This window comes from Onychomys torridus, chromosome 11 (assembly GCF_903995425.1).
Source record: "Onychomys torridus chromosome 11, mOncTor1.1, whole genome shotgun sequence".
NCBI lineage: Eukaryota > Metazoa > Chordata > Mammalia > Rodentia > Cricetidae > Onychomys > Onychomys torridus.
In genome coordinates this window covers 12,780,726-12,794,809 of record NC_050453.1, presented here as the reverse complement: position 1 = coordinate 12,794,809, position 14,084 = coordinate 12,780,726, and the positions used below count along the sequence as shown (strand labels likewise).

Below are 14,084 nucleotides of genomic sequence, written 5' to 3'. Positions count from 1 at the left end.
CAGCAGTGGTGCTTGGCAGCAGGGGTGACTGACTAAAAAAACATGTATTAGGGGAGCACAGATGCCCCAGGTGAGGCACAGCATGGGCTTGCCCTGTCCCTGCATTGAAGAAGAGGCCTAAGACATTGGGGTTGCAGATAACTAAGGTGCTGGACATGGTGGCGCACTTTTAATCCCAGCACTCAGGAGGCAGAAGCAGGCAAATCTCTGTTGAGTTTGAGGTCAGCTTGGTCTATATAGTGAGTTACAGGCCAGCAAGAGCTACACAGTGAGACTATGTTTCCTGAAAAGAAAAAATAAATTAAAAAAAAAAAAAAAAAGAAAGAAGATTAAGGATCAGAGTCTACAGGAAGGTGAGAGGGAGCAGGCTGCAGAAAAGAATTTCACACCTCTGTGACATGCATGAACACCTCCTGGTCACTGGTGGCACTGCTTGGTGGTGGGGAGGGATGGTTATCTAATGGGTCTAGCAGAATAGTTGGCACAAAGTTCTATCCATTCATTCAGATAAGCACACACTACCCTTTGCCTATCCACCCCCATTCATTCATCTATCCATCTACTCATATTTAATATATCTATACACTTATCTATCAATCCATCTGTCCACAGATCTATTCACCTCTCCATCTACTCAACCATCTATCCATCCATCCATCCATCAATCCATCCATCTGTATATCCATTCACACATTTACCTACCCATCCATCTGTTGACCTATCCACCTACCTACTTATTCATGTATCCATCTACCCATTTGCCCTCCCACACACATCTAACCTTCCATCTGTCCATCCACCCAGCTGATCATCTTTCACTAACATGCTTGTGGAATGGTCACCACATACAGGATGCTGAGGAGAGGAGGAAGGGTGAGTCTCCTGCTTAGGCTTTCACAGACCAGACAAGGATACAGATAAGTAGTCTACCAGTTCTGGTTACAGTGAGGAAAACCTTGAGGGGTAAGCCTGGGCTAACTCTGATGGGAAGAGAGGGTTCCTGTGTGTATATTCTGAGGAGGCTTGCATTCTGGGAAATGTCCTTCCCTCATTCAAGGTGTGGCATGACTTTCCTTCTGTTTCAGTGGAAGATAAGTATCCCCAGCACCCCTGGGGTCAGGTCTCCTCCCTGCCCATATCTATGTAGCCACAGCTTGCTGGACTGTCCCCTTCAGACATCCTCAGCTGGACTGTCCCCTCAGACATCCTCAGCTGGACTGTTCCCCCTCAGACATCCTCAGCTGGACTGTTCCCCCTCAGACATCCTCAGCTGGACTGTTCCCCCTCAGACATCCTCAGCTGGACTGTCCCCTCAGATATCCTCAGCTGGACTGTTCCCCTTCAGACATCCTCAGCTGGACTGTTCCCCCTCAGACATCCTCAGCTGGACTGTTCCCCCTCAGACATCCTCAGCTGCACTGTCCCCTCAGTCATCCTCAGATGCAGCTTTCTGTTCTCTACTGTGTTTCATTGTTGTATGAAGAGTCTTAGATCTCTGTCACTTAAAAAATATTTTAGTTAAGGGCAGCCTCTTACTGCGTGTCCCAGGCTGACCTGGAACTCCCTGTGTGACTCAGGCTGCCCTCCAGCTCACAGCAATCCCTGCTTGGCCTCTAGAGTGCTGGGATTACAGGCTCAATCTGCTGTGAGGGCTTCATCTTAACGTTTTAATACAACAATAGAAAAACTCGGCCTTCACCCTCTTCCCAGGGTAGCTACTGGGCCTGTGAGAGAGAAGTCCACGCTTCCTGCCACTGTTCTGTCTTTAGACATCAGCAGACAAGTTTCTTCTTGTCCCTCACCATGTCCAGGTAGTGGCCGCGGTGTCCTCTGTCTTTAGCTATGGGTGCTCTTGATCTGTACCATGACCTTCATCTTCCTTTCTGGTTGGTGTGCCCACTCTCCTAATGACTCAGCTGGAGGCCTCCAGAGGCTTCCCCACCCCTGGGATAGTACACTCCCCATGCCCTTCTGTGGCTCCCACTGACAAACGTATCCCATTCTGCTACAGTTAATAGAGACTGACCCCATCAGAATGACCTTCTCAAAGGACCCACCATGGAAATATGTATCCTTCCAGGCCTCTCTTTACCTGGGAAGCATCTGTTGACCTAAAGAGACTTCCCTAAATGTGCAAACTTAAAGCAATCATGTGACAACCTTCCAGTACCCCTTCTGCAGGACAGGACAGTTGGTACCTGGATAGTATCTTGTTGCTTTGATGTAGAGTCACTCTTGCTCATACTTAAGGAATAGAAATGTGGATGCTGCCCCCACCACTGCCACTGCCCTCCCTCTTAGCAGTCTCCTCCCTCCACCATGTCTCATCATCTCTGCACAGAGGGAGCTCTGACAGTGAGTTTGGGATATGCTGACACTGCTGTGCCTCCCCTGCTGAGAGGCTTTTAGCACAGTGACCTTGAAGGCCAGTGGGGAGCCTCACATAGCACACAGGGTGAGGGGTGTCACTGACAGCTGAGGACCTTTAGCAGTACAGGGTACTAAAGAGAAATAGATACCTCATGAGTCTAGCATTCAGGCAGCAGCTGGAAGCAGGTAAGTTTCCCGGCGCCCCGGGGCTGTGCTGGGAATCTGAGAAGTGGTACCGGTACCGGCAGGCTGTCCTGGGAATTGAAGATGGGCACACCAACCCCATCTCCATGGAGTTGTGCATATTGGTTCCCAATACCTGCTCTGTGAGGATTTGTGGGTTGGCTTTCCTTACTTTATAGGAAAAACAGTAGATACCTGTTCAGTGCTTGGACATTTCATGCCTCCCCATGGAGGGCACATTTGGAACATTATGCAGGCAGAGAAGCTGCACCTTCTCACCCTTGGCCTCTCCCAACCAATAGAATGCAAGCTAACATGTTTAGACTCTTAGTTTCATTAATAAGTTTGGAGTGGCCCAAGGCACAAGAATACAGTTCCTGGAGAAGTATTCAAGGCATTTTCTCCATGTGTGTGTCAATGTAGGATTCGATGACCTCAACGTGTGTGCTGACCCAGGCGTTCCAGAGAATGGCTTCAGGACCCCCAGTGGAGGAGTTTTCTTCGAAAGTTCTGTAACCCGTTATCACTGCCAAGATGGATTCAAGCTGAAGGGCTCTACAAAGAGACTGTGTGTGAAACACCTTAATGGGACCCTAGGCTGGGTCCCAAGTGACAGACCAGTCTGCATCCAAGAAGGTAAAGGGCCTGTCCTCTGTGGGAGCCAGGGATGCGCCTCTCAGGGAGGAGGGCCATGGGTACTCTAGCGGCATCGGTCCCAGGGCTGGTCTAGTCTGCAAGACAAGTTTGAATATTGGTCCCAGGGCTGGTCTAGTCTACAAGACGAGTTTGAATAGTCCTCTTCCCTCTCAATTACCGTCCAATTTATCACCATTTTGGCCCGGGCAAGGGAACACTCAGATGACATAGGGCACTTGGCTATCAGGCTGCGGTTCAGCACTCAGTCCCCTGTTACGGTGAAGAATGTGGTTAATATTTTTGCAGTTGGTGATATAAAAGGTGGAATGTGACTCGGAATCAAATCATCTATTACTTTTTTGTTTGTTTTTGTTTTTCGAGACAGGGTTTCTCTGTGTTGTTTTGGAGCCTGTCCTTGCTCTATAGACCAGGCTGGCCTCGAACTCACAGAGATCCGCCTGGCTCTGCCTCTCGAGTGCTGGGATTAAGGGGTGCATCACTGCTGCCTGGCCAAATCAACTACTTCTTTTAAGCCCAGTGCTTGGTGTGACTCGTTCAAGGAGCTATGGCGGGGAGAGTGGATGGACACCTTAGAAGGCCCTTCCTAGCAGTGACCCCTGGATCTCTTGCTGATGCAGAACACTCACTGACTCCTGGCAGCTAGCCCAAATCTGCTGTTTTCTGTTTCATTTTGCTTTGTTTTATTTTTGCTCTGTAGACAATGTTTAGGGTTATGAAAAATGAATTGTTTAATTAATTGGAGTGCTAAGAGATTGATTATAAGTCTCACAGGATCAGCGAGGCTGAAGTTGGAATAGGAATGGATCAGAAATTAACTCAAACCTCTAACCTCCAGGAGGTGCGGGCCTAGTGTGTTTCTGCTCTGCTAATGTTGGAGCTCATTAGGAGCGGGCTTCTGTTTCTCTTCATTATTGAGGTTATTTGGGGAGGAAGATTTTATGATAAGATGTAAAGGAGCACTGTGATTGAATAATGTGCACTTCTTTGCTTACAAAAAAAATTGCATGTGTACATGTGGGTCTGTGGGTGAGTACATGCATGTGAAAGCCAGTGCCTGGGGAGGTGCTGGATCCCCCTGGTGGGAGTTACACACCAACACGCCAACATGGTGCAGGGAACTGAACTAAGGTCCTCTGCCTGAGCAGTGCATGCTCTTACCCACTGAGCCATCTCCCCAGCCCCGCTTTATGAAACTTTTAAACTGATTTAATCTGACAAGCACTTTTTATTCTGCTTTTTCATATGGAAATTGCAAAGGATGAGCAAGAATGGTGTCTTGCCCTTAAAGTACTCACTAATAAATTCACCATTCCCTCATGCATGGATCCCATGTGAGCTGTGCTCTCTGAAAAATTCCACTGAACTGGAAGTTTATTTGGTTCATGTCTGTATACCCTGCCAAGGCCTGTGGCCTGAGATGCCCCGTACCCAGGAGCATGAGCTAACAAAGTAAAGGAGAACATGGCCCCAAATATTGCCCAGAAATGAAAGCCTTCTCTTGTTTCATCTTCTTGGGCAAAACAAAAGCAGTTTAGCATCTTTAAAACGAGCGCTAGCCCTGTGTGCTGTGGAGATAATTCCAGGTGTTGAGCAGACTCCTTGGTTGGGGGCTTCTTGTGTGCTGATACAGTGTCCGGACTCGGCACTCCCACCCTGCCACCTGAAACCAGACCTTGACTCTCTAAAGGATGGTGCAGATCTGTATTCTGGTCACGGTGTTGGGTGGTAAGCAATGTTTGGGAACGCTTGGAAGAACAGACTGCCAGCTTAGGCAAAGTGGGATGTTTATTTGAACTTGGTAGTGGCACTACTTACCATTGGGACATTTGTGTGCAAAGATGGTTGTTGTGCCTCGATGGTGAAAAATGTCATTGTTGATGTCTTTGGTGTTCTTTATTTAGTTTTTGGTCCTGGAGATTGAACCCAGGGCCTCAAGCATGCTAGGTTAGCTCTCCACCACTGAGTTATCTCCCTGGCCCATTATTCTGCACGGCTCATGGAGAAGGTGATGGGTGGGGTCTGCACCATGGAGATTATTTTTTCTCCTGCTTTGTAAATAACCCTAGCTGAGTGCTTCACATTTATGCTGGGTGGTGAGTAAGAGCTGTTGAATTAATTTGCTGCCTTGCCAGGAGGCTGAGTTTTGTAACGGAGATAATGATGATTTATGTTCCCATTTTCTGTTTGGGTGGCTGAGACTCAGAGAGGCTTGTCACTTCCTCAAGGTCACACAGCGTATGAGGAAGTAACAGAACCATAGGTAATCCTAATGCTATGGGAATCATTAGCAACTGCTTTGGAAACCAGTAAGACAGAAGCAGTGGAGGAACAGGCTTGCTCAAGGCCGCCTAAGGGCCATGGGGGCAACATCTCCATCGCCCAGGGTTGCATAGAGCCTTTCGGGGGGCACAAGAGCTTACAATGAGACAGGAGTGGGAACCCCTCAGCTCTGTAGGGGTTCTCTTCCTGAAAGTCCGTCTGGACATGGCCTTCTGGACCAGCATCTGTGTTTCGTCTTAGGTCAGCCAGTCCGTGTGTCCACGCAGAGTGGAAAGGGCTTCAGAGAGCATGGGGTGGAGCGGGAGGAAGAGGCCTGATGGGTAGAGTACCTGTTCTCCCAAATAGTTTGCTTTGTAAGTTTGCTGCTGTGGACATTTATCTACATTTCCACACTTACAGTGTAGACCTGGCCTCTACCTGCCCTGCCACACTAAGCCTGGATGCTTTGCCTGACAGGGTTGTGGCTGACCTTTATCGAGTCGCAAAGGCCCATTCTAATCAGGCATAAGAGCACATTGTTACAGCAAGTGACACAGTCTAAGCTGGAGTTGAGGGACTCATGGGAGACTCCTAATTTAAGCACTGTTTGGCAGACAAAGAAACAGCCCCAAAGAAGGAAAGAGTCCCCTGGCTTTCTATCAGAGTTTGGTGACAGTCGGACCAGATCCGGCCTCGGGGCTCATCACTGTGACTCCCACTGCTCTCCATAGAGTCCTTTACCCTGCTTACCAGCTCTGTCTGAGGAGCAAACATTTGTTTGAGACAGGGTCTCCTATAACCCAGGCTGGCCTGGAATTTGCTATGTAGCCAAGGATAGGCTTGAACTTCTGATCCTCCTGCCTCCACCCCCAAAGAGCTGGGAGCACAAATATGTACCAACATGTCTGCATTGGCTGAGAAGCCGATTCTACATCTTTAAGTCTCCTTGACTCTTGGTGCCCGCCAGTTGTGCTATGCTCTGCAGAAGTATAGATGTCATGTGCTGTACAACAAATTAGGCAAAAGTCCTCTTGGGCAGTCCCTTGGATTCCCACCCCGTTACTCCCTACCCTAACAAGCACCAGCCCTTTCCCTACATTCTTGTTTAAACTGCTTGTCTCAGGGAAGGTCACTGGCAGCCAGGGTCTGCATAGCTGACAGGACAGGGAATGGATTCTTCTCGGCACCCAAATCTCCCACTTGAGAAGTATGGATTTTTCTCTGAGCCATCATCCAAGGACCACTCTAGCCATTGGGACCTGGAGCCTGGGTGAAAGCATTTGGTAGTGGTATGGAAATTCTGAAATTGGCCAAAGACATTGCAGACCTGTGAGGTTGGGGTGCCAGCCACCAGCTGGGCCTCTGCTTTGGCAAAACCACCCAGCTGGGTATAACTGGGGACACTTTCCTGGGTGTAACACCCTTTCCTGTGAAGAGGGGGTGAAATAAGATTAGTCTTATGTGAATCGGGTTTAGAGACACAGGCTGAACACAGATATCCAGGCACAAGCAGAGAGACTGCTGGAGTCAGCTCTGGGCTGGCTCTCACTTTGGTGTGCATGCCTTGGGCTGAGGCAGGAGGATTGAAAGTTCTAGACTAACTTGATCTGTGAGAAAGGTATATTTTATAAGTAACATAACCCAGAACTAAAATACAGTCACTTTGGTTCCTATCTGTGCTATGAACAAATGGACCGGGGAGGGGAAGTGGGGGAAGGGCGGAAGCTCAGCCTCTGTCTTGCCGGGTCTGTTGATTGTCAGCATTACTGGAAACATTTCCTTGATTAAGCATCTTTTGCTGCTGGGCTACAGAACACACTTTGCCCTCATGCGTTGGTTAGTCTGTTGGGTCCGGGTCACGCAATAATGGGGGACAGACCACCAAAGTCTATTAAACCAGAAGCAAACTTTATTCCAGAAAAATAAAAAAATTGAAAATTAAAAAATACACCTCGGAGCACAAAAGCTTATCAGCTAGCTGAGACCACAGCCAGCGTCGGAATTCTGGGGCTGTGGCCATGGAAGCGAGTACTGGCCCCATTTTATAGTGTCAGACACAGGGTGTATGCTAGAAGTCACATGGAACAACTATTAAAAGTTAACTTTGGTCCAGGCAGTGGTTAAGGATCAAGAGGGTTAAAGTTAACCCTTGGCTGTTGACAGAGGAGCTGGCTGTAAAGCAGAGAGCCATTGTTAGGAGTTAACCTTTAGAGCTGATGACTGTCAGTTTTTATCTCTTAAGCTTATAATTTTATATATATATATATATATTATTCCTGGAACCTTCAATTCCAGCTAGACAGAAGCTTTTGTGTTTTAAGCAGAGGACTAAATAACCAATTGCAGCCAGTTTCTGCACTGACAAGCACCCTTAGACTGTGAGCCAACACTGCCTAGTACGGAAGCCCTTTAGGAGTCTCCTCACCAGGAAGGGTGTTTATGAAGCTTTTCAAGTCAGATCTATGTAGCAGGAACATCATCATCTGGGTGGGGTCAGGGTGTCCTCAGAACATCTTTGGGTATAGTCAGCACAGGTGAGGGGCCACACAGCTTTCTTTTCTCTTTTAAGTGCCCCCCCCCCCATCTGGAGTAGCTGCTTCGGGAAGTAGAGACCTGAGCACTGCGAACTTAAATTTTTATGAAATTAGTATTTGAGTTCTCCTCAGTGAGGGATGAGGGGAGCTTCCGTTTCCTCCCCAGCCAGCTTCCTTGAGCAGTTTGGAGAACAGCCCCCGGTCTCCTTGGGCATCACATTCCTGTCAGTTTTTGATAAATACATATTAAGAAAAAAAAGTGTGCTCGTGACCCTGGAGTCCCCAGCTCTAGCAGACATTGTTCCAATGTGTCTTCCTTAGCAAGTGCCCAGATGGTTTATGAGGACAGTGACAGTCCTCTTAATCCCAGCACGATGCTATTAAGAGACCTTACATGTACTCCGAGGAGCGTGCCTTGTTTCAGATGAACTGTCTGAGAGGAAGGCTTTTAAGGCAGCGATTCCTCTCCATTGGCCAGTCAGTTCCTCGCAGCTGGAGAGGAATAGAAAATGTTGTTTAAACCACACAGGAAATGCAGTCTCAAAGCACTGCCTACCCAGAACCCCCTGCCCCCAGCAGCAGTCACCACAACCTCCTCCTGCCCAAAACGCTGCTGGGCACAACCTTCAGTGCTGTTTCAAGAGCAAGGCTTAAAGGTGGCCTTTAGGGCCACAGTGTGGAGGGAAATGTGTGACTCCGGGAAGTTTTTTAAAATTATGTGATGTGTATTTAAAAATTCAAAAATAAATTTTAAATTATTTTATGTTGAAATTACATGTATGTCTGGTATGTCTGTGCCTCGTGTGGGTTTTCCTGCTTCTGAGGTAGGAAGAAAGTGTCAGACCTCCTGGAACTTGAGTTACAGATGAGTGATTGTGAGCCACTGTGTGGGTGCTGGGAATCCAACCTGGGTCCTTTGCAAGAGCAGCTGGTGCTCCTTACAATGCTGTGCTGAACCTCCAGCTCCTCCAGATTCTTGTTCCTCCATGAACAACCTTGTTCTTGTCTCAGTGCCTTCAAAGGGAGGGAGCCCTCCGTCTAGAAGACGCTAGGGCAGGTGGCATGCTGTCGTACCCTGCAGGTGTGTTGAAAGGCTGCTGTGGAACCATTGTCTGCACATCTGAGTGGACAGCTCTCCCCGCTGAGGTGTGAGAGGAGGGCCCAGGGTTCTGGCAACTCCTGCTTCCTCCCTGCTCTTGTTAGTCAGGGGTCTTCTGCAGCTACCTGCTTCTGAGGCTCCCCACAGCCCTCCACAGGTGGCCTGGGGGTGATTGGTGTTCTCAGTGTCCCTGTGAACAGTCACACAGAGCTCTTTGAGGGGGTGCTGGCTTTGCCCTGGCCTCGTTGACTAATCTTTGGGATTCATGCAGGCCACTTCTAGTCTTTCCCACAGAGCACGCATGCCTTCCCTCTGTAACTCTGGTCACCTCAGCTCACACCTTATCACTGCTTTGACACATTTAATGATGTGAGTTCAGTTGAGTCTGGGTTATCGAGGTTTGTGAAAGGAGTTAGCAGTTCCAGATCAGGCGCTTTGGGAATGCTGACAAAGATGAACAGTGACAGCCCGACAGTCAGTCCAGAATCTGCCTCTACCCCCAGGTCACTAGGACACAAAGCAGTGTCCCCCACACACTCCTGCACTCTGCGCATCTCTGGCTCCTAGGCCTGTTCTGGTGCCGTTACCCTTGTTCTCCGTTTCCCCCCAAGGAGACTGCACCGTTCTAAGGGGGTAAGTCCTGTGTACACCGGGTGCTGTGCTATGTTCGATGCATAGTGTCTTGGATTCACTGTGTTCTCTTCAATGTGTGCTGAGTGCCCAGTATCTCCGTCAATGGATGCTGGATGCAGAGTGTGTTCATCAGTAGCTAGGTGCTCGCTGGCTGTGTTCTTCAGGGAGTACAGTAGGCCGGCATGGCAGCTCTGGCACTTGTTTTCTGGATGAGAATACGCAAGCTCAGAGGAGCTGGATTCTCTGTGGAACCCTGGGCAGTGGCAGGGATGGGATCATCTCTGTATTTTCCAGGACACTCAGCTCATTCAGCCCACCTGGCCAAGGGGCCCTTCTTCTGACTGGAGATAGAGGAATGACGTACATGTTAATGGCCATACGCCTTAGGAAGGCTTCATCCTGTCAGCATCCTTGGTAAGGACCAGTTTCCTACAGGGTACTGGCTTTTAAAATGTGACCAAGGATCCCCACCTCAAAACCTGTTGTAAATACCTCTTTAGACCTCCCTCACCAGAGTGCTGGGGTAGGACTAAGGAATCTGTATTCTTAAAAAGAGATAACTGGAAACCTCCCAGGTGATTTTCTCCTTTAGAAGTCCTGAGAGCCCCCTACTCAGGGATGTAGTGTCCTACAACTTCATGTGTGGGAAGAGAAATTATCTTCTGTAGTGTTTAGCAGAGTTCCTTGGAGACCGACCATTCTTGCCATCAGAGTATCAGTTTATCAGACAGAGGCCTGTGCGAGCATAAGTGAGTTATATACACTGTGCCCAGCGAGCGAGCTGGGAGAGGATGGGCCTTTGTCCCAGTGACTTCCAGGCTTGTACTTTTTCTGGAGGTGTGTATAGCCCAGGCTGCCTGCCAGGTCACCTGGGGAACTTAAAAAACAAACAAACAAACAAACAAACAAACAAACAAGCAAACAGAGCTGGGGACTGATAAGTATTTTGAAAATCCCTGGTTGTGGGTTTCTCCACTGATGCAATAAACCAAATCAGGCCGAATTAATAAGACCAGGTTTAATCTGAGCAAAGCAACTCATGGGTGACTCTCAGGAAAAGGAAGCAGGAGAGAAATCAGGCGGAAGGTCTACAGACCTGACCTTAAATACCCCACAGGCTCGGGTTTGAGGAGCTCTGGGGGAGGAGCCGCTGCTTGGTGGGTTTTCTGAGGATTGGAACGGGAGGAGCGGGGCCGAGTTCCCAGATGAACATCTGGGGCAGGGGTTGGAATGCCCCCACACACAGCTGGAGATTCCCAGTGGAGACCATTCCAAGGAACTCCAGTTCTTGTAAATCCTATACCCTGCAAGTTTCATTTCCTTGATCATTTCCGTTTGGAGGAGGTACCCTCCCACAGCGCAGGGGCATTTCTGAAAGCTCTCCAGGCAGGTCCAGGGTGCACCCAGGAATCCCTTCCACTTATGCTTTCTGACTGGATGTCCCTGTTACCTAGCTGCCTGGTCATAGCCCAAAGATTGAGTAGATGTAGGAAAGCTATTCCCAGGATGACCCCAACTTCCTATGACTGCATGTTAACCCTTCTTTGTCCAAGTTCCTTGCCGCATGCCAAAAAGAAAAAATAATAATAATTCATCCATGAAGCACTTTTTAAAAAAGTACTTACTAAAATATTTTGGCTCCCATAGGCCTGACCAGGATTGCTATAAAAGATGAATAATTTGACATTAAGACAATTCTTTGCGCTTCCTGGGGGAAGGGTGCGATGTGAGTTTAAGTATTATTATTACATTATAAATTTTTAATTAAAGATCCAACTTGACTCACAAGCTAGAGCTGGCAGTAGAGTTGGCAGCCAGCCCCTTTATTCATGGAAAGTGTGGGGTGTGGGCATTTTTCAAAAGCACGGCAGTCTTGGTCCTTTTTTATGGCTACTCATATATTAAGTTGGGCTGTCTTCCACCTCCAGGAGCTTCATTGAAACAGATGGAAGCCCTAAAAATGTTTTATTTAGCGTTCTTCTCTTCTCAGGTGCATTTTCTATCACCTAAAATTTCTTCCGTGTTGATTTAGACATGAGTTATAGAAAGCGGCTGCCTCTGGCCCCAAGGGCGAATATTTCCACATCTTCCCCTAAGCTACTCTCATGTTTCTCCTGCCTGTCCCCAGGGCCACTGTCAAGTCTCACCTTGGCTGGTGTTGACACAAGTCACCATTGCCCATGTACTCTCCCCGGACATTTCCATGTGAGTTTGACTTTTGTACTTGAAGAATGTCTTTCCTTAAATGTAGACATGACTTGAAATAGAAAAAAGAAGTTCCAGAAGTAATAAGATCGGGTCAGACTGGGGCAGAACCAGTAAAGATGAGTGGCAGAAAGATCACTTACCCCCATGGCAAGATGACAGCCAGATAGCCACAGGAGAGGGTTCACTAGCCTCCTCATTAAGCCCTGCAAATGCTGAGGGGAAGTCTCCATCAGGGCAACGTTGCTTCTTAACTGGCTGTGCCCAAATTCCTGCATTCTTTCTTCCCACCCTGACTATACAAGGACTCTGCAGGGGGCGGGGGAGGGTGGCTTTAAATCACAGAATTACCTAGTCAACGGATAGTCACAGCATCAGCATGTATTCAGATCTCTGTCAGGTCGCGTGGAAAGGTCACAAGATGACTGGTGGTGACCTTGAACACCTAGTTGACTGTGGAGATCACCCAGAAAGCAATAATTTTTTATAAGCTCCCACCTGCAACAACCCAGAATTAGGTTGGTTACTTGTGGAAAAGGTAGGGCTTACCCCTAGGGATGTCCTTTCAAATCCATCACTGTATATCCGATTCTCTCACTCCAGTGTGGAGTGGATTGAGGCTGACCTGGGCTCCCCAGGCCCCATTTTCTGAGTCCCATTAGCACCAACAGAGACCTCCTCAGAGCCCCTACTGGGTCTGCAAAGCAAAGGCCTCCTAGTACAGACCTGTTCACATTAGAGTCCAATGTCACTTGGCTACACAGCTGCTGGGATCATTAAATTCCCAGCCAGCATGTTTTGTTTTGAACAATGTCTTCTGTCTCCCTGGTCATCTGCACAGACCTTGGGTTTCTTCTCAGACAGTTCTTCTTAGTTTTTGATTGCCCAGAGGCATTAAAAATGCACATTTCCAGGCACCATGCCCCAAGCATCTTTCAGGCTAGGATCTAAATTGATTGAACATGTAGTTGATCCTCTAGCTGGGCCTCAGGTGGTACTCCTTGAGAGGCTTGCCCTGGATCTTCCAGTCTGTAAGCAAAGATGTTCTGTCAGTCATCAGTCTGTGAGAACTGTCTCTGAAACCCATTCTTGGCTGGGGGAAGTAACCCAGGAGGCAAATTGCCCACCCAGCATGTGCAAGGCCATGAGATTGGTGTATTCAGTACCACCAAAAACAACACCTGCCTGGCATGAAATAATTTTTAATGCTTCTTCTGAGCCTACTTCTGGATACCCAGTGCTTCCCATCTCTGCTACTTTCCAGAAAGTGAAAATTGATCTCACAGTTTCTTTAAAGATAAAATAATTAAGCCTTTGTTTATCAAGAGAAGCAGGAAGGGCTGGGGACATGGCTCCACTGACAAAATGCTTGCTGCACAGGCATGCAGCCATGGAAAAAGCCAGGGCCAGTGGCTTGTCCTTGTAATCCCTGCCCTAGGGAGGTAGGGATCCAAGGGCTTGCTGACCAGCCACCTCGCTGAATCGATAGGCTCTAGGTTCTGTGAGAGACTCAGTCTCAAACTAATAATAATAATAATAATAACAATAAATAATGTAGAGAGCAATAGAAGGGAACACTCAAAGTTAGCCTCTATCCTCACAATGCATGCATATGTATGCACACTCAGCATATATATGTGCATACACACACAAGAACATGTACATATTTGAAGCAAAAAAAAAAATCACCATTTACCTGTATGATGAAACTGCACCAACTTCTGTAATTTACATCAAGGGGTAAGCTTGCCTTCTTGAAATTTTTCTGGGATATAATTAAAGTTTTATGCTTTGGGGAATTTCAGTGCTTCATCTCCATACACACCACCCTTCATCCCTAGACATTCTGTGAAGTGGCTCCACCTCCAGATCCAGCAGCCCTGGGGGAAGTAGGGAAGGGGGTGGCATCGTTCTCCATGCTGGGCTCACTTTGCTGTCCTTACAACTTCATTTAAATTTGCAAAACATAGTGCATATATGAAAGTTCATGAGACAGAACAGCTTGTGAACACTCATGAGATAACGCCAGCATCCCCATCATCCGGGGAAGAAATAGGACCCTGCTGGTGTCCCCAGAAGTTCATTCCCACTCATCTTATGCTGTGGTTGGGTCATTTCCATGGTTTCCTGGTGGTCTAAGGTAT

The 14,084-nt window shown here is 47.9% G+C and overlaps 1 protein-coding gene across 2 annotated transcripts in view; it reads left to right on the top strand.

The window, feature by feature from the left end:
- Nucleotides 1-14,084, top strand: part of Susd4 (sushi domain containing 4) — a 128,380-nt gene that overhangs the window by 63,069 nt on the left and 51,227 nt on the right. For both annotated transcript variants that reach the window (XM_036202327.1, XM_036202325.1), the window contains exon 3: nt 2,977-3,189. In XM_036202327.1, coding sequence (XP_036058220.1) covers nt 2,977-3,189 — 213 coding nt within the window. The remainder of the gene's footprint in view (nt 1-2,976; nt 3,190-14,084) is intronic.